This window comes from Gossypium hirsutum, chromosome A12, assembly GCF_007990345.1.
Source record: "Gossypium hirsutum isolate 1008001.06 chromosome A12, Gossypium_hirsutum_v2.1, whole genome shotgun sequence".
Taxonomy (NCBI): Eukaryota; Viridiplantae; Streptophyta; class Magnoliopsida; order Malvales; family Malvaceae; genus Gossypium; species Gossypium hirsutum.
Window position 1 is genome coordinate 95,924,525 of NC_053435.1, and position 20,775 is coordinate 95,945,299.

General features: G+C 34.1%; 2 protein-coding genes across 5 annotated transcripts; both read left to right on the plus strand.

Annotated features, from left to right (window-relative positions):
- The first annotated feature begins 5,178 nt into the window (after positions 1–5,178).
- LOC107946447 (uncharacterized) lies at positions 5,179–7,871 on the plus strand. The gene is made up of 8 exons (XM_041083169.1): positions 5,179–5,668; positions 5,769–5,862; positions 5,973–6,098; positions 6,234–6,392; positions 6,648–6,766; positions 6,910–7,101; positions 7,191–7,281; positions 7,558–7,871. The coding sequence occupies exons 1-8, from the start codon at positions 5,514–5,516 to the stop codon at positions 7,636–7,638; spliced, it is 1,017 nt and encodes a 338-aa protein (XP_040939103.1). The 5' UTR covers positions 5,179–5,513; the 3' UTR covers positions 7,639–7,871.
- Positions 7,872–11,427: 3,556 nt separating this feature from the next.
- Positions 11,428–18,764, plus strand: LOC107946424 (serine/threonine-protein kinase STN7, chloroplastic). Of its 4 annotated transcripts, none has more exons than XM_041083172.1 (13): positions 11,428–11,530; positions 12,006–12,093; positions 13,517–13,582; positions 14,216–14,659; positions 14,750–14,839; positions 15,158–15,280; positions 15,393–15,491; positions 15,764–15,932; positions 16,023–16,116; positions 17,046–17,139; positions 17,225–17,281; positions 17,945–18,358; positions 18,453–18,764. In XM_041083172.1, exons 3-13 carry the CDS (start codon positions 13,580–13,582, stop codon positions 18,612–18,614), a joined length of 1,749 nt encoding a protein of 582 aa, XP_040939106.1. In that variant the 5' UTR covers positions 11,428–11,530; positions 12,006–12,093; positions 13,517–13,579; the 3' UTR covers positions 18,615–18,764. The 4 variants fall into 4 exon arrangements, with proteins under 4 accessions (XP_040939106.1, XP_040939104.1, XP_040939105.1 ...); XM_041083171.1 differs by having other exon boundaries at positions 11,457–11,530; positions 13,508–13,582; XM_041083170.1 differs by lacking the exon at positions 12,006–12,093 and having other exon boundaries at positions 11,441–11,530.
- The last annotated feature ends 2,011 nt before the right edge of the window (positions 18,765–20,775 follow it).

Below are 20,775 nucleotides of genomic sequence, written 5' to 3' on the forward strand. Positions count from 1 at the left end.
AGCAGTCGTAAAGAAGGGGGGTTACTGTTTCATGTACCCGGAAGTTGCTTTTGTTGACTAATTGGAAGGGGGGAATCAGAGAAAGGAAGTCATTGGGTTGGAATGGGTCCCACCAAGCAGGATGGCATCTGTCTGTATGGCATTTGCTCTGCCCTCATCTCATTGGCTCACAAGTTAAGAGAACTGGGGGAGATAAGGAGTAGCACAGTTGTCTTTTCTCTTTCCATTTGCGCCTCTGTTTCGCCTTCCTATTTAGAATTGCTTCATCCTCGTCAACCATTGATTGATTGATGCAGTAGACTAATATTACTTGTCTTAATCTAGTAGCTAATGTTTTACGCTTGATTTAGTAAAATTTTTTTTTATTGAGGAGTCTAATTTTAAATTAAATTAAAGCTTGATATAAAAATGTTTTAAGTCAAATTAAAAATACAAAAAGCTAGTAAGTTGTAGAATTTACACTAAGAAAAGGAGAAAAAGAGAGTAGATATTTGATTTGAACGACCTTCTAGAGTTCAATGACTGAGGCTGGCTGGGTTCTCATAAAGTAGATCAACTGGGTCTCGTTGATCTTGACCAAATAAATAAAAATAAGTTGGAATAATAGTAATAGTGGGTCAAGGAACAACAAAATTAACTACATACAGGATTTTTCAAAACACTCCGAATGTGGGACCATTTAATTTAGACTAAATCAATTGGCTAACTTTCTAGATTTTCCCATCAATCAATCATCGTTAAAAAAAATTATTAATAAAACAATTGAAGTAACCTTTCTTTTAAATTTATTTTTAGTGTTGCTAGCAAATAATAATAAATAATTACATAAGAAGAGAAAGAGTGGGAAAATATCTGATGCCAAAAATTGAAAATAAAAAAAAGTTGAGGTTGCTAAATTTAATTCACATGCTTAAATACTAATTAATTGAATAAAAAGAGTGGGGGGAAGCGTAAGAGTAAGAAGAAATAAAAAGAGATGAAATGAAATTATGTTGCGGAATGCGGACATGGCGATGTGTAAACTGAATACAGTCCGGTGGGGACAAAATGGTTGGCTGGATGGCATTTGGTATCCGCAAATTGGTCATTTGAAAATAATCTTTTTGTCGTTTGTGGGGGTTTTATTTTTTTCTTCTTCACTTTGTGCATTTTCTATTACAGATAAGCTCTCATCTTTCTTCGTCAATCCTCTGTCGCTTACTACTACTTGCTTCACTACTTAATTACTTGCCATTTCTGATTTATCAACAAATTGGGTCATAATTTAGTAGTATTATATTATGTATAAAAAAAAAAGGAGAAAGTATTGCCACATAATTTAAATGGTTCAATGAAATATCATTTTTATGTATGGATTATTTATTTATATCCTTCAATTGCAATTTACAAAAATGGGGGAGAAATTTAATTTGATACAAAAGTCGAGGTCAACCAAGTAAATGATAATATATGAATGTTCCCAAATTTGTACGCAAAAATTAAATCAGTGAGTGCATTTGGGATATAGATATAAGGAATTTAAACATTGCATCAATGTGGTAGAGTAGAGGAGACTTAGAATTAACTAGTCAATAAAAATGAGATTGGCAAAAAATAAAAATAAAGGATATGGTGGAGCTGCCTATGGCCATCGCCATTTGCCAATAAGGGTGTAAAGAATTAACAAGTGGGATGGCGATGCTCATAATAATGTCCTCATTCATATTCATCGTCCAATGTGGACAATGAGACGCCCCATGCTTTGATGGTTACCTTTCTTATCATCCAATTTTTAAACAGTTTAGCTCAATTCAATAATAAATTATTTCTTTAAAAATGTATCTAAAAAACAGGAATACGTGAAATTCTTTTAATCCATTTTGTAAAATTGAAATAAAAATTCGTATGTATCAAAAACCCATTTTAGTTATACTGTTTTTTTTTCCTTGAAAGAAAAATCATATGATTGAATAAAACATAGATATTCTGAGTACATAATATAAATCAATTTCATATTACTACTATATGTAGATATATTAAGCATATACATCCTTTATCATATGTATGTGATAACTATATATTTAAAATATAAAGTTGTGTTTAAAAATAACACACAAACATAAAACGTATGTTTTGAAGTTAATTAATAGTATAACACATACAATATGCACTATATTAAAATGAAAATATTAAATTTAATTGTGAGAAAAATAGAATTTAAATACTTAAATATATCATATTAAAATATTAAATACAGTACCATTGTTAATGTCAAGTTGACTTGAGAGAAAACATTTTACTCAATAATAATTATTGGTTTAGTGATAAATAACTTGTTTATAAATTCATTGAACATAGTTTGATATTTGGACATGTTAATTTTATTTCTTTTATTTAAAGATTATAAAAAATGAAAAGCATGAAAAAGATAAAAACACTATCAAAATATTGATAGTAGTAATATTTGATAAAGAAAAAAAGTTAATTAATTTTTTCACAAATAAATTGGTAATTGATTAACCTATGACATCAGTTTAGTCATAGATTTAAATAATGATAAATAATAATAAGACTTTTTACTTTTTATCTACTACAAAACGAGTCTCCCATCTGTAGACTAACATTTCTTGCTCTTTTTAGTTTACCTAAGTTCCAATTAAAAAAAAAAAAAAGAAAGGGTAAATTGATGTAGATATAATTGTTAAATTATGGATTGGACTGGGTTGATGGAATTATCCTTTGTAGAAGTGATTTTTTGAACCTAAAAGAAAAAAGGGGTTGAGTGCTTGTTGAGCACTTGCATTCATTAGGGCGAGCCACTTGTGTGGGGAAATTGATGGTTTTAAAGAAAAGATTGAAACCTAAATAAATTTGTTTGTTTTTATTGGTTTAGGTTTAGAGAAGAAAAGTCACACGTCTAAACCTGTGTTAATAGTCAAATACCTCCAAAACGGGGGAAATTTTTAATTTGGAAAAACATGTGCTACCTAACATCTGTTGGGGACCCATTTTGTTTGCACAAACCAACAATATTATTATCATGTTAACTATGAAGTTAATTGGTTTCCAGGTTAACGCTAGTTTTATTGAAAACAATAAATATATATATTCCTTTGGGGAAGGCTACGCGGCTTTGTTTCTCCCGTATAATTTCACTTTAAACATTTCAAATTTGCATTAAAAATAAATAAATAAATAAAGCCATCAGATCGCAGAATGCAAGACTTCGTTTCTGGGTATTTATTAAGTTGTTTTCCTTAAGAAAGCGACAATTGTGAAGGTCATGGGTCAAAGTGCATGCAGTTTGATTGGGAAGCTGAAATCTAAGACCAAAACAAGACTGATGGAGCTGAAAGTTGTGGTAATGCTTGCTACTACCTAGGCACTCAAGACTTACCAAAGCTTCATTGACTATTCATTTCATACTGAAATTGTGTTCATTAGTAAATTACATTTTCATTAGTAATACAAGTGGGATGAAGCATAATGGATATAGATTCATGCAAATGTGAGACGTTGATGCCACTCCATTCTCATCCTAAGCTTATACATTTTAACTATTATTGATAATATTCTATGTTATGATAATGAAACATTAAATCGAAATAAATACTCAGAATTCTGCATTAAACAATAGTCAACTCGACGGGGTTTAATGGTTTGTATGTAGGGGTCAATGGCTGCATTTTCTATGTGATGTGAAATTGACAGAGTGAAATTGTGAATTTCTGTATTCATGTAATTAATTATAACCAAAGACCTTTAAACACAAAGAATCCCTCCATGAAAGCACCATACGTAGATCTACCTTTATTTTAAAATTAAAAATCAAGGTTGGAAGAAAGACTTAGACTTGTCAATATTCAGAAAGAGAGCGCAGTAAGTCAACAAACGACGACCAAGTTGGCTTATGGATAAATATATGCACCGCTTAACAAGCAGAAGGTGCCCATTTACCCCTTAAAGTAGTTATAAAAGTATCCCAAGGAACTCAAAGTCCTCCATCGCTTGCTTTTGGGTTTTGTTTGACTTTTTTTTTGGCTGAGAATCAAATGTGCAACAATCGCAGATTCTCTTCCCTTGCTCTATCTGTCTTATCTTGAACGTGACAACATTACTACTGCCATTGGATTTCTTTAAACCTCGGACCTCTTAAAAGCTGAGCTAAATATATATTACTGGTTTGTACTTGTAGTGATAGTATTGTTACAGGGATGAGCTAAAAGTTGACCAGGCATTGATATCAAACCTGGGACCTCTTGGTACACATTAGTGGTGTCATTTACATGATTTAAGAGTTGATTTATGATATATGCTGGCCAAATGTCACACAACGGTTTATTCTACATCGGTCATCTTATCCATTTGTTAATCAGTGACAAAAAAGAGAGATACATTGCATTTTACAAGAGAAGGCAACTTTCTAAGACCCCATTTGGCTCAAATTGTTGAAAAGCAGCCAAAAGCTTGGGAACTCTCTGTTTATGAAGCAGTAGTGCAATTGATTATCTTTTATGGTATATACCCTATAATTGCATCCATGGTCCCCTCTCTATGCGCTCTTGGTGGTTAGTGGACAAGTATCGAAAACTGTACTCTCCCTTTCAATTGGAGAAGGATGCTAATTATGATTCCTGCACCTCTTTTAACGTTAAAACTAAAGTGGGAATTGAAGTTTACAATGAAAACAGAAGAGTCCTAGCAATTTCAGATAATCTGATTTGTGGTTTCATCATACACAATGAATAGTCGGGAAATGCTGATGAATTTATATTATAGGAATGTATGACAGCACTGCTCAAGCCATTCGAAACCGTTTTATGACAAAACATTAGCGGAAAATGGGCATCTTCTGAAGAACATAGGCAGGCCCATTCCCTGTAACAAATTAAGAGACAAATCATGTCTACATACTCACCTGTTTCTGCTAAATGAATTCCATTTCATGTGTTACTGTAGTAATCCATCAGTTCTAATTTTGGGCCGTGTAAGTGGGAGATGACAAAGCAGTTCAAAGTTGTCAGGTTATTGGACTTCTTCTTTTATTGTAACTTTGTTTGGACAGCTTCAGCCCATGCTGTGAACATCTCTTTTGGACTATGACTTAAGTTTATAAAGAAAGGGAGCCTGATGGGGTCGTAAAGCCCATAAACTTCGTTGACTCATTTCTGTCAGCGCATGATATGTGGTGAGCGGGACTTCTTTTTGTTCAATGGACTCTTCAATCCTGTTAAGTCCCCTCTCTTCCACAAAAAAGGCAAAAAAAAGCTGAAATTGCCGTGAACAAGCCCAGGAAAAAAAGACCATAAACTAAAAACCAAAGCAACTAGTGGTCTAAATTTGAAGCCGATTCATGCCTTTCCCTCACTTTCTAGGTTCTACTCTTTCAGTGAGGGTTTCCAAATTAGCCTATCTTTGATACGCAGGTGTCTGGATTGGTTAAAGAATGGCCATGACGCCACAAATGGCTTAATAAATAAATCCCACACCCAGTTGGCCAAAGCTTTACACCGAAGAAGCAAAGCAGCATCGGCATGGCAGTTTATTGCAATTCCGCTCCCTTTTCTTGCAAAGCCTCGAGAAACAGAGACCCCACACCCTTATCCGCACTCTTACCCACCCGTCTCTTCTCACTTCTTCAACCCCCAATCAGCTTCCATCCAGATAGATTAAAGCTCTCAACTTGCAGGTATATATATCAACTTGCAACCAAGAAGTGTCATTCTTTCTGTTTGGTTAAGTGCATGCTTTCTTTTTTAATTAATTTTCGATTTGGGTTGGTTTTGCAGGTGGGATAAGGTGGCTTCTGCTGTTGTTTCTGAAGAAAGTGCAGTTGGGTCAAGCTCTTCTGGGACTGATGTATTCAACCTCACTTACCTAGAGGTGGGTTTTATTATTATTATTATTATTATTATTGTAAATTCAGTTATATTGAAACTTTTTTTTTTTGAAAAAAAGTTGTTGACAACATGGTTTAAATTATTGGTGTATAGGGGAATAGTTGGCTGTGGGATATAAGTGGGGTGAGAGTTTTGGTTGATCCAATATTGGTGGGTAACTTGGATTTTGGTATTCCATGGCTCTATGATGCTGCCAAGAAATTTTTGAAGAATTTCGAGGTTTTTTCTTCTTCTTTAGTATTCATGTTTCTGATCTTTGTAGGACTTCTTTATTTATTTATTTGTGGTTATTCATCTTTGGCGTTCTACTCTGTGTGTGTTTGTTATAATTGGAATCTAACTTTGTTTGTGCAGCTTACTGACCTTCCTCAACTTGATTGCTTACTCATAACGCAAAGTCTTGATGATCACTGCCATTTAAAAACCTTAAAACCGCTCTCCAAGATGTCCCCAAATCTCAGAGTCATTGCTACTCCAAATGCCAAGCCTTTGCTGGATCCTCTTTTCAGAAATGTGAGTTAAAAAGTTTAATTTAGTTTTCAGAGCTGCTTCTTTGTAGGCATCTGTTTGCATTTCAGCCTCCACTGCATTTTTGTGGTTTCATTCATGGAATATATCATCATAAATAGATGCTAGTGTTAAATGTAGACAAGTTAGGACAGAACTTGTCATTTCATTAAGCTATTTTGTAGTAGAGCACCTGGTTCTAAATTAATTTGCAAGCTTATGATTTTACACCCATTTCACCTTAGCTTTAGAAATTTTCAGGTTACATATCTAGAACCTGGTCAGGAGTCGGAAGTTGAAGCAGCGAATGGTTCCAAAGTCAGAATTCAAGCTACTGCCGGGCCAGTTCTGGGTCCTCCATGGCAACGACCTGAGAATGGGTAAAGCTTTCCAAGCTTCAACTTGTCAATTTGACTTTGCATCCTCTGTTACTAACCATTGGTATCTTATCAATGTCCCTTCTAGAGTTCTATCTTCACATATTAGGTTTCTTGCCCCAATGTCTTGGAATTATGTGTTTCAGGTATCTAGTCATTTCTCCACAGGGCCAATTGACTCTCTATTATGAGCCTCATTGCGTATACAATAAAGATTTTCTTGAGAAGGAGCATGCTGACATTGTTATCACCCCAGTGATCAAGCAGCTTCTTCCAAATTTTACGCTGGTTTCTGGACAAGAAGATGCAGTGCAATTAGCTAAACTGCTCCATGCCAAGTACATTACCTGAACTAGTCCTTGAATCTATGCCTAAATCAACGTTTTACTGTTCCCATGCATATGACCTTTCCTTGATTCTTTTTTAGGTTCATTGTGCCAATGAAAAATGGAGATCTTGATAGCAAAGGATTTCTTGCCAGCATAGTCCAGGGTGAAGGAACAATTGAATCATTCGAGGTCAATTCCTTTACCCTTTCTTGAAAATAAATGAACCATGGTATCTGCATTGGCTGGTGCCCATTTGATATATTCATCCAGAAATAGTTTTAGGGTCATTGGCAAACACTTTTTCTCGTATTGGGACCTAAACTCACATATCCACCTCATGTGGTGTTCATCTTCAGGACTTAGTCCAACTTATTTTCCATTTTGTATCACTCAGTAAATATTGTTATTTCGATGTAGTAGATATTCAAGTGGCTGAGACAAGTGTTTTTTCCATTTGAAATACAGGAGCTTTTGTTGAAGGAACTACCGGATGCAAAGACTTTAGAGCCCACACCTGGTGAACCATTGCAAATTCCTCCCCCCTAAAATCTCTTACATTTGCTAGTAAAACTGTGTATATAAGATAGTTCATGTATTAAATCCCACTCCCAGGCCTGCATGAACTTCCAACCACTAGGCATCTTCATCTACTATCTGTTACGTATTTAGCTATTACTAGAATTGGACTCAAGTGAAAATTAATAGTTTTTAAAAATAAAATGGGTGAAAATGTATATGTAATAAGTTTACAGTTGTTATACGAAGTGGTAATTCTTTAACGCGGTAGATTTTTGTTCTTGGATAAAATGATATTTTAAATGATTGATACATTCCATTTCAAATTTGTGATTTTATGGACAGAGTTGGTAACACTTTGTCTAATAAACATCAAATTTACTCAAAGATTAAAGAAATAGATAAAAATTTTGTTTAGAGCACACAAATGACCTGTTTGTGATTGAAACATTAGGTTTAAATTGATTGTAAGAAGGGAGAGGGAAGAATCATTATATAGTGAGTCGATGGTGGTTGAAAATCTGGAAGGCTTCTACACAACCAATTGTTTATCATAGCTATCCAATTCCCATCCCTTGTTATCTTTACTTACAAGATATCTCAATTACTGAACATCTCTTTTATTTTTCATCTGATCATTCTTAACACGCGTTTACCTTTAAATTACTTAAAGTAGTAATGGGCATATCTTGTTAAAAGCTTCTGAATAACATGTGCAGGCTATTCCCTGTAACAAATCAAGATATAACCATGTCTACATACTCTACTAAATGAACTCAATTTCGAGTGATTGGTGTACTGTACAGTGGTAGTCTATCAGCTTTAATTTTTGGCTGTGTAACTGAGAGATGACAAAGTTGTCTGGTAATGTTTTAAAAATCTGACCTGAACTTGAATCGGTTAAGTTTTTAATTCTCGATTGAATCAATTGATCGATCAATTCAATTATAATTTGTTGATATATTCAGATTAAATGAAAAAGTTGTTTGATCTTATTTAAGAAATAAGTTAGCCATAAAGTCAAGCCAAAAGTCTTTATTAAAGCCGCCAAACATCTTTATTTTTTCTGATGTTTGAATCCAGAAGTCAACATTGATCGAAAGGCATTACCTAAATGCCATTCCAGCCCGAAAATGATTATGCTCAAATTATAAAATAGAAGAGTATACCTCATGTTATACCAAATTTAAAAAAAAAATTGTTATTATTTTTAATGTTTCAAACATCTTTTTCATGAAAATGAATCGGCTTGTGGGATTGGATTTTTTTTGGGCCAGAAAAGTTTAGCCAAAATGAACTGGTTTTTTACTGGTTTGTCCGGTCACGATTCACGATTCAGATCGATTCTACTCCTTTCTCCGGATCGGTATGCCGGTCGGGTTTCAACAAGCATTGAGGTTATTGGATTTCTTTTTTATTATAACTCTGTCTGGATAGTTTCAGCCCGTACTTTGAACCATAAAGAGAGCCTGATGGGGTCGAAAAGCCCATGAGTAATACAATAATAAGGGTTAAATGCAAAATTGATCCCTAATTTAACCACTTTTCTCATATGGGTACTTAAAGCTTTTTTATACTAGATTGGTATTTGAAATTTTTGCCAATTGGACGTGGCGTCCTATTTGGCAGTGACAGAACGATTTTTTTTTTCCTTCTCCAACTTCCTCTCCTTCCTTTCTCAGACTTTTTCAAATATCTTTCATTTATCTTTTTCTCAGATTTTCAAATCTAAAAAAATTTCAATTTTTTAATCAAAAGCTTCTCTTTTTTTTTTGTTTAATCAAAACCCTTTTCAATATATGTTTGGAAAAGGGGCATTTTGGGTTTATAGAGAATGAGGATAAGTTTTGTTTCGGGCAAACATGGAACTTGTTTCAAGTTGAATCGTTGAGTGGGAACTGAGTTTGGGTTTGGGGGTTGTTGCAGGGTGCTGTAATGGAAGCTAATGGGGTGAATTGGGGGATTTTGGTGTTGGGGTTTGAGGGTTTAATGGAGAGAGAAAAGAGAGGTGAAGATTGGGCATTAATGTTTCGTTGAGGAAGGTTTATTTCTGAATTCTTTGAACCATTGTAATCATGGAAAATAACCTGAAAAAGAAGAAGAAATAATGATCATTGCTTAAATGCACTTAACATGGTATTAAGAAATAATAATCATTGCTTATCTGCACTTAACATGGAGAATATTTATTTGTCGCTAAAGTTATTAGGAATAGTTTTCCCTTTGGAATTTATATGGTAGGAACTAGGAAATGTCCTTTTCTTTATCCTCTCAGTTCATATGCTGTATTTTTTAAGAAGATTTTTATTATGGTTGAGCATAATGCACCCTGTGGTTCTACGATTAATCTTGTCATTATTTTTCTCCATATCTTTGAATTTTATGGCAGACAAGGAACTGAAGTTATGATAGTATCAAGTTCGTGGTTGCTAAGCATTGAAGCAAAAGAAAACTATTATCTGTAGTGATTCTCTGCTTTTTATCATACCTGCTAATAATTTCTATCAGTTTCTTGTCTTGAACGATGATTGTCGGTTGCAGATAGTTGAAGATAGCACAGCAGTACGAAGTGCTTTGAGATCTATATTTGAAAAAAAAAATGTTTTCTTTTTGGTTTCCCGCTTCCTGAACATATAATCTCACTTTAAGACAACAAATGGTCATGATTAAAGCACAAGCAGGGGTGAAGAACAACATCAGGAAATTATCTAGGAGATGAAGTTCGTGAGATTGCCGGATATATTGTTGAATGGCGATAAATTATTTTTTCAGCAAAGTTGGTTGTGAAGAAGAAGGGTTTGGTTGAGGAAGCGATGTGAACTGAGTTTTTTTCTCTCGCGAAACAAACAGAAAAATAAAACAAATTGAAGAGAAGGGTTTTAAGGTTGAGAAAGAAAGAAAAAATCGTTGACTGTACTTGCCAAACAGGATGTCATGTGGCATCGTACGATTGGCCAGTAATGTCACCTCATAAAAAACTAATGAGGTTAGATTCAGTATCGATTTAGTTGACAAAAAAAATTCTAGGTACAAATCCAAGATTTAAAAAAAAAAAACCTAAGTACTAATATAGAAAAAGTAGAAAAGTTCAAGTACCCATATTACATTTAACTCAATAATAAATGGATAATGGATATAGTTTCCAAATAAAATCAACTTGGTTGAGTGAATTCTGTGAGCGTGTAATATGTGGTGCGCGCGACTCTTCAATCTTGTTAAGCCCTCTCTGTTCCACAAAATGTACCTGAAATAATTGTCACTGCAAGAAGAACAAGCCCAAAATTGAAATCAAGTATAAAAAAAAAATCCTAAACTAAAAGACAAAGCAACTAGTGGTCTAAATTTGAACCCGATTCATGTAAACTGCAGTGTCTCTTTCTCTGAGTTTCTACTCTTTCGGTAAGGCTTCCCAAATTAACCTATTTCTCTCTCTTCTATAGGCATGGCCACTGTAACAGCTTAAAATTGGGTCTAGTCGGAACAGTAGTTTCGGGACCACAAATTCGATGAGAAAAAAAATTTTATTTTTTATTATATTTTTATAGTCTATAAATTTATGAAAATATTTTATAAAAATTTCGTTCGAAAATTTTGATGTTTGGGCACTCAATTTAGTCAAAAGAACTAAATTGTAAAAAGTGCAAAAGTTGAGTTCTTTATATATGAGGTGCTTAATTGTTATGAGTTTTAAATTGAAAGTCCTTATGTGATAATTAGTCCTTTAATAAGTTAGTGGATGGATATTTATTTGGTATTTTTGAAATTTGGTTTAAATAAAAAGGGTAATTTTGTAAATTAATTAAAAGACAAAAATGATAAAAGCTATCATTTTTTTCATTCTTTCTTCTTCAACCGTGGGAAAGAACCAAAAATGGCAGCCATGGATGAGCTCCATTCGGCCAAGCTTCTATGGCTTATATAGGTATTTTTTTGTCCCGTTTTTAATGATTTTCGTATTTTTGAGATCCCTGAAGCTTAAATTTTCTATTTCTACCAATTGATTGAAGAGAAATTAGAGTTTAAAAATTTACCCATTCATGATATGGTTGTGTTTTGATGATTTATAGTAGATAATGAATGTTTGATGTGTTAAATACGAGTTTTATTTGATGAATTTCGGTAAAAATTTTAAAAAGGGGTTAAATTGTAAAAGTTATAAATTGGTCATAAGTGTGTGAATTAGTGAAAATTTGGAGTTTTCATAGAAGAGAAAAATGCTCAGCATGTCTTAAACCTTATAGAAATTGAATAAAAATTATTTTACGAACTTAGGGATAAAAGCGTAATTTTTGAAAAGTTAGGGGGCATAATTGTAAATTTTCTAAAATTTGATATATGAATTGAATTGGTTAGTGTGTTGATAAAATGTGTTAAATAAGTGTTATTTGACATGTTAGATCAATAAAACACAAAATTTTGGATTAAGATCGGGGAAGAACAAAGTTGTGTGCTAAGTCAGGAAAGTTAGCCGTTTCGGCATTTGAGGTAAGTTGGTATGATAATAATATTGTAATAATGTTGTAATTTATATTTGAAAGTTAAATTTAGTGAATTAATTGAATTATGTTAAATTAAATGTTTATGGTGCCAAGTTTATGAATTGATTTAAAAAAATGTCTATGGTACATGAAGTGCATCGAATTATCATACATAAATGTGATTTCTATGATTATGGATATTATGAGCAATTGTAAGTTCATATGATTTTTAATAATGCAATGTGTAATTTAATGTTATTGCCTTGATATTAAATGAGATGTAAGTTTATATATAAGTAATACATCAATTTTACTTGTATTATGATATTTTATAATAATATTGGAAATATGTTTGTTGATAATTACTTGATTGGTGAAATTGTTGGAAAAGAGAGAGAAATCCCGGTTGAACCTCGGAAAGATTGGATGATACATATGGTATGTAGCTAGGTCACATGTATGGTGCTGAGTGCACATCATGTGTACAAGAGAGCTACAAGACATTATGATGTAGCTAGGTCGCATGGGTGATACTATGTGGTAAGGTTATAAACAAGTAAGTTATACATGAGAATGATTTTATGGTGACCTTGCAATCATGGGCCTATACTTGTGATGTATGAAATGTGGTGAAAATGATTTGTGATATATATGTTAAAATGAGGTTAATACAAAGAAAGTGTGAAAGAGTGAATTAGCAATAAAACTGTTTTGGATAGTAGCAGTGACGTGACTTTGAAAAATCACCAAAAATAGTAGGAATTTAATTAAAGGCTGAATAAGATATGAAATTAAAGATTAATGAGTCTATTTTCATATAAAAGAAACAAAGCAAGCAAATGAATTCTATATTTTGAGATATTTATATTTTTGTGAGACTGGTTCAGAATGATTACGTGATCCCTTGTTCTGACTTGGTAAAATCATCATAAATTTTTAAAAAATAATTATGGGGCATGGTTTATATGATTAGAAACCTTAATGAGTCTATTTTTATTGGAATAATCAAAAACATTATTTGAATTCTGTACAATGAGATATCTGAGTTTTTATATAGAGAGGTCAGAATTGTCAGACAGCGAAATAGATGAAACTTTAAGAAAAATCTGGTATCGATTGAAAAAATCAAAAATTCTGAACATTTTATGGTAGAAATTTATATGAGTCTAGTTTCAAGAAAAATTTACGAAACTTAATTTTGAGTTCTGTAGCTTAAGAAATAATTAAATTAGTGACTATGATTCAGGAAAATAGCCTTAGTTGATTTTGTGTAAAAAGATGAAATCATGTGATTAATGATTCTATTTTCTTGAGCATATTTATTGAGGAATGGGATAATATTGTTAATTAAATTGCTTATTGTTATTAATATGCCAACTTACTAAGCTTTTAAGGTTAGACCATTTTCTCATTTCTCTTAGTGTTGTCAGGTTGGCTCGGGGTTGGAGATCGTCGGAAGTATCATCACACTATTAGTTTATCAAATTAGAATAATGGTAATTCTTATTTATTGTCAAATAAGTAGCATGTATAGATAATTAGTTATTGATATTAAGTAATATTATGATTTAGCCAAATGTATAGCTCATTTTACTTCATTGTATATAGCCATAAGATTTGGCTCATAATGGTTAAAGTTATGTAAACCTATTTTATGTATGCATAGATAAATGTCTTGGTGTGGCTAAGTTAAGAACACAAAAAGGGCTTGAAAAATAGCCTAATGTGATACACATGGGCTTGAGACACGGCCGTGTGTCTCAGCCGTGTGAAGAACACGACCACCACACGAGTGTGTGGTCTAGCTGTGTGAGCAAGTCAGTAGCTAGCTAATTTTTACACGGGGTTCAGACATGGGCGTGTGAAGACCACACGGTCTACTCACACAGTCGTGTCACATGCCACACGAGCGTGTGACCCTACTTTGGTGAAAATTTTTCTAAGTGTCTAAAAGATTTCGGTTTGTTTCCGAACCAATTTCAATGATTGTTTTGGGCCTCGTAGGCCTTTTTAAGGGACAAATTATATATGTTTGAAAAGTTTAAAATTTGATGAAATTTTATGTCTCGGTTTTAAATGATTATAAGTACTCAAGTCCGATAATACCTCGTACTCTGTTCCGGCGTCAGATACAGGTAAGGGGTGTTACAGCCACGGTTGCATCCGGTGGAGCTTCCATCGGCCTTATCAATCCTTACAACTCCCAGCAACTAATAAAACATCCATCTTCATTTCTTGGCACCAAGTTCAAACTCAAGCTCTCTTCTAAAGGCAGCCCCTCAATTCCTAAAACGTCGGGAGTTTTGTCCTTGAAAGCTCAACTTATTGATGTAGTTCGTGATCTCTTTGTGGGAGTGGGGGTAGGGTTGCCATGCACCGTCATGGAGTGTGGTGATATCATATATAGAAGCACTTTGCCGAAGCCCGATGGGCTAACCCTAACTGTGCCTGGTGCTATTTTGGCTGCGGGTGCTCTGTCTTATCTCTGGGCCACTCCAGGTGTCGCTCCTGGGTTTTTCGACATGTTTGTTCTTGCTTTGCTTGAGAGGTTGTTTAGACCAACTTTCAAGAAGGTGAGTGAATTCATATCTAGTTTTTGGGGGTTCATATTTCTCAATGATGATTTGATTTATGGTCAAAAAGAGTTGTTTCTGGTTTTGCAGGATGATTTTGTTTTGGGAAAGAAGCTGGGCGAGGGTGCTTTTGGTGTCGTCTATAAAGTTTCATTGGCTAATAAGAAGCCTAATTCAAAGGTTAGGCTGCGTGTTTGAGAAATCCACTGTGTAAACAACTGTGTTCCTTTATAGTTCCTTTATATTTACTTGCATGTGACAATTAATTATCAATCTACTATCTGAATTGGGATGTTAAGCTGTTGAATTTGGTTGCATTAATTAGAAAGTAGTTTCAGATATTTGGTTTTGCAAACAAAAGGAATTGGTGTATGTTTACTTCGGCTTGCATGGTCACTCCTTAGAGGCAATTGAATAGGCTCTTTGTATGTTTGAAATAGTGGAACTAAATATGGGATGTCAATAGTTAACAAATTTAAGGGTTTTGTTCATTGTCAGAAAGAGGGTGACTTAGTGGTGAAAAAAGCTACGGAATATGGTGCGGTGGAGATCTGGATGAATGAGCGTGTTCGAAGAGCTTGTGCAAACAGTTGTGCTGATTTTCTATACGGCTTTCTTGAGGTCTTAATCCTTATGACTACTCTTAATAGATAAAGTTTAGTTTGATTTCTGAGGGTAAAATCATTTAAGCCTTTTTGTCTTCATACTGAAACTGTTACCTTTCCTCTTGTAGGGTTCCTCAAAGAAAGGAGGAGAGTATTGGCTTGTATGGCGATATGAGGGGGAGGCCACACTTTCAGATTTGATGCTGAGCAAAGAGTTCCCTTACAATGTTCCTACTTTCTCTCATTAGCTTTTTTTTTTCCTTGGGAAACTTGTTTATCAAATAACATGTTAATCCTCAGTGAATTTTGCCCCTTTTCTACCTTTGTGGTGTAATGCTATAGGTGGATAGTTAGATTATTAGATGCCATTGAATGTTAACTGCTTTTCTTGCTAAGGTCTGGCTTAGGAATTTAATACTTTTTTTACTTTCATAAATCGGCACTTTATCTTAATTCAATTTAAGCTTTTTAATTGCCAACTCCTTTTGTATAATATCAGGTAGAAACAATGATACTTGGGGAGGTTCAGAACTTGCCCAAGGGCTTGGAAAGGGAAAATCAAATCATCCAGACTATCATGAGACAGATCTTATTTGCCTTGGATGGTCTTCATTCAACTGGAATTGTGCACAGGGATATTAAGCCACAAAATATTATTTTCTCTGAAGGTAATAGTAGTAAGTTTGACTTGGTTGACGAAGATTTTTCTAATGCAAGAATTCCTAGATTAATTTTTTTCTGTTTTGGAACTTGAGTAGGGTCTCGTACATTTAAAATCATTGATCTAGGAGCTGCAGCAGATTTGAGAGTGGGCATCAACTATATTCCAAAGGAATTTCTTTTGGATCCAAGGTAAATTCCCTATCTATAAGCAACATAGATATTATCCAGAATGGTTGTCGTTGTAATGCAAGACAGTTAGGGCTTTAACCTAAGAATAGGATTTGATCCATGGCATGCTGCAAAAGATATTGTGGAATACAAACTTATGAAGTTCATCCTTTATAAGCTTCCCTCCCTATTACACTACTTCAACATTCTATGCTTTCACCCTGGTTTCATTTACTATATATATAGGCGGGTTATTCAATAGATCAGAGAACTCAACAGCTCAAGAACTTCATTCTGTAAAATTCTACATGTTTTAGGCTCAAAATCCAGAGCATTTCAAAGCAACGAAGTAAAAAAAAATCAATTATAACCATCACATAATGCACAAACCCTCCATAGTTCCATCCTTTGTTCTTGTTTGTCGGTATAACATTATTGTAAAGCATTTGTTTTCATTTGATATTAATTCATTTGCCCTGGCACCAGTAAATCAACACCCATATGATATGTGAATACAAATTAAATAATACGATATTGCACTATTATCAGACCATAGACCTTAAGTTCATGTCAACAGATTTTAAGCTAAAAGTTGACTGGATTACTCCTCTATTTCGCATTTGTATAGAAAGATTAACAACTCTAATAACAATTTCTCTCGATAGCTCTTTCTTAGTAATAATTAATTATCTGTATTACTTGGTTCTAAAGTGAAGGTTGATCAACACTGAAGCAGAAATTAACTGCAGATAGGTGCAATGGGGGTGAAAGGGAAAAGAGTCGTTTATGGTTTTGTGTTTGGAATGAGTGAGCTGAGACCAATTTCTGTTGGAGTATTGCAATTTTCTACAAGAAACTCTTTAAATTAACATCTGATTGATACTTCAAAACATAGTATCCAATTCCATAAAATTTCTTCTTTAGGGATTCAATTTTTTGTGTTTTTTTAGATATGCTGCACCAGAGCAATATATCATGAGTACACAAACTCCTTCTGCACCTTCTGCTCCAGTGGCAACTGCACTTTCCCCTGTTTTGTGGCAGGTTTGCCCCCAGCAGATTCTCCCAAGTCTATTTTCACCTTTTGCTTTCATTGACACATATTTCTGTTGTTGTTATTTACTAACAGATGAATCTGCCGGATCGATTTGACATCTACAGTGCTGGTCTCATTTTCCTTCAAATGGTGAGTGGCAGATAATGCTCAAGTAGTCATCTTTATTGTTGTTTTGTTTTCCTCTTGAAAACCTTTTAACTTTTTTTGCTAAATTGATGCAAAAGATGATGATGAAAGCTGTTAGAAGTCAAACTTATCTAAATTAACATCACTTTTGATATTAAATTTTTAAGTGACAAATCAAAGAGATAGTTTGCGAAAAGCAGCATTGGTGGGTTTGTGCTGGTAAACTTCAAAAAATTAACGGATTTCTCCAAGTGAAGTTCTGAACTACGATTGTAGTCTGGTTTTAAGTTGATTTCTGCTGTATCAATGGCAAACATGGTCAAAATTAAAAAAAGGAAATCTCAAAATTTCATTAGTGAATGAAAATCACACATAGAACTTGTGAGAAGTGTGAGGATAATATGCTCAAATTGTGCTTACTTGATAAAAAAAATTCTTTTATAGGAAGTAGTTATGCACCATCAATAATCTATAGCTTCCAATGTATATAGTTAAACTTTTTAACATCTTTTGTTTAGTAACCTTCTAAAGTAGAAGAATCCATAATGCATGCTATTTCTGGCAAATGTATAATTTCTAGTTGTAACATTCATAAATAGTAAGACTGTTGTGTTATAAGACACTGAGGTTGCAATCAAAATGCATTTAACAGTTTTCTTGAAACAGGCATTTCCATCTTTAAGGACGGACAGCGCGTTGATTCAATTCAACCGTCAGCTAAAGAGGTGTGATTACGACTTGGTTGCATGGAGGAACACTGTCGAGCCTCGTGCAAGCCCTGACCTTCGCAAGGGGTTTGAGCTGCTGGATTTTGATAATGGGATAGGATGGGAACTTCTGACATCAATGGTCCGCTACAAAGCAAGACAAAGAATCAGTGCAAAAGCAGCACTGGCTCACCCTTACTTTGACAGGGAAGGGCTATTAGCTTTGTCCTTCGTACAGAATCTGAAGTTGCAAGTCTTTAGGGCTACACAGCAAGATTATGGGGAAGCTGCCAAGTGGATAATAAATTTAATGGCAAAATCTGGAACAGAGAAAGAGGGTGGTTTCACAGAAGCACAGCTTCAGGATCTCAGAGTCTGTATCCAACTATAGTTAATTAGAAAAGCATTTTTTTCAAACATCATTAACTGGATAACCATTTAAACTGATTTTTCTCCTCATGGTGTAGGATATAGAGCCTAAGAAGAAGGCGAGTCCACAAAGAAATGCTCTTGCTTCAGCTCTTAAACTTCAAAGGAAGATTGTTAGAACATTGAATGAGAGCATGGATGAGCTTAGCAGACGCAGTAAAAGCCTATGGTGGAGCAGGTGGATCCCCAAAGAGGAATAGAGTTTGTATATGTACATAATTTTTTTTCCTTTTCTGTTAACTGACCATTCTAAAGATAAGGAACGTAGCTGGAATACTATAGGAGTATTTTGTGAATGATATAATTAGTTGAAGTCTATATAGTTCTGAATCAACCGAAATTGCTATGAAGCTTGCTGTGTCCTTTGCATTAAATTCTGAAGATAATAAGCCAGCTGCCAAGAGCTTTTCGTAGCAGTCAGTGAAACATGTGAAACATCTTGCTCTCACACTTACTATTTAAGAAACCTAGATTTGAATGATTTTTCCATGTATATCAAAAAGACCCATTTGCATTGAATCGTAAATGGTCATACGGGAAATTAATTCAGGTGATGTGCTAAAACCTACCATTGTACAATGACCAGCAATGACACCACGATCATCTAAAACACATCCATCCGTAGATGATTATTTTATTACTAGATTAAATGAATTTTCATACAAGCTTCTTCCTAACTAAGCAAAGTCAGTTGTAATTAACTTATTAGACAACTGTAGCTTTAGTGCTGATCAAAGGCAATTAAAGTGGAACTAGAATTATTTTTTCCCTTCTAATAATCTCTCATTTTCTTAGATAGTATTTTGATGTATATGTTAATTTGAAACTATTGGCCGTTGGATTTGAATGATTGAAGCGTAAATTTTAACTGTAATTTCAAGGGAGGTGGGATCACCACATGTGGGTAAAGAAAGTTGCAACATAATAAAGAAGTAGGTGATGGGACTAATGAATAAACAAATTGATGGGGTGCTTCGTGATTCAAAATCATATATAGAATATGAAATGAATATAAATTATATCTATAATGTTGAGCCTATTAGAGGCAATGCCATTTGCAAATCACGATAACTTCACGTGCAACTCTAACCTCCTTGTTCAATACGATACAACAAGCCAAACCATTTTTATTATAAATGTGCTGTCGCAGCTGTAGCAATGCTGCAGGAGCCATCACTTTGATCCAAACCATGTTAAACTTTTATCACAGTACGCTTGACAGATTATATTATGTAACGTTGTCTTTAATCTAATTGTAATTCCCAAAGCTTTGGGTGTCTAAACAGTCCATATATAATAACCATTTTGATATTCTGCTAGGAAACAACTGCTGAATTTGACCACAGAGAAATACCCCTTTATTGGAACTAAGTACAACTGTCAACATAAATAATTTATATTTTATATAAGAAACCTTACCTTACACATACACAAAATGAATACAGATCCCGCTTCGTCTTGCTTTAATGGAACCGCGCCAGACCTTCATCCCACTAAGGTCTGTCATCTCATTAACAACGTAAATTTCGTCATGTACATTTTCCACTTGTAAAGTACATTAATCCATTATCATATAATGTAAGAAAGTCTTGAGAAGAAACACGTGATTTAGGAGCCAAATCTCAGTACACATACTTATGACTCGTCTCTCGAGTATTGATAGAGAAATACTGATTCAAGGAATATGTATATATGCTCCTACTTATTAGGAGAAAGGGGAATGCTCTTTTTCTTTCCTTTTAGATTCTTTGTACATCAAATTCCGTCTGAACTTCCTTTGACATTTATTTTCTCAGATTTGTTTTTCATTTTCTTCAATCCTGCACCAACAATTGGTGTGCTTACTCCCATGACGTTCAAATCTTCAAATTAAATGGCTGATCCTAATGAAACTATCCCTAACTATCAATCCCTAAACCAAGAAACCCCTAGCTACTAACTATCCCCCAAATAACCACCTACATTACAATCCATCACATCCGTAGGATTAGAAAAATGCCATACCTAGAGTAAATACTACGACCCCTTCCAAATATCCTACCTACCACCACTAAAAATTCAACCTTACCTTATGGTTAATGATCATGCCACACCCAACCTAATTTATACAACTACTTTTCGAGTTCCAAGAGCAAATGAAAATGATGCAAAAACAACTGCAATGACAACAGGAACAAAATCAACCAACAAAACACTTGTGCAAGAATTGAAAGCCACTCCAGGTCTCCCTAAAATCAAACACCCCAAACAAATGAAGAAGCAAACTCATCATGTCTTAGCCATCACCAAGAGAGTCCCATGGATAATCCTCTAATTTTACCACAAACATTGCCTACATCCTTTGAAAATCAAATGGAAGTT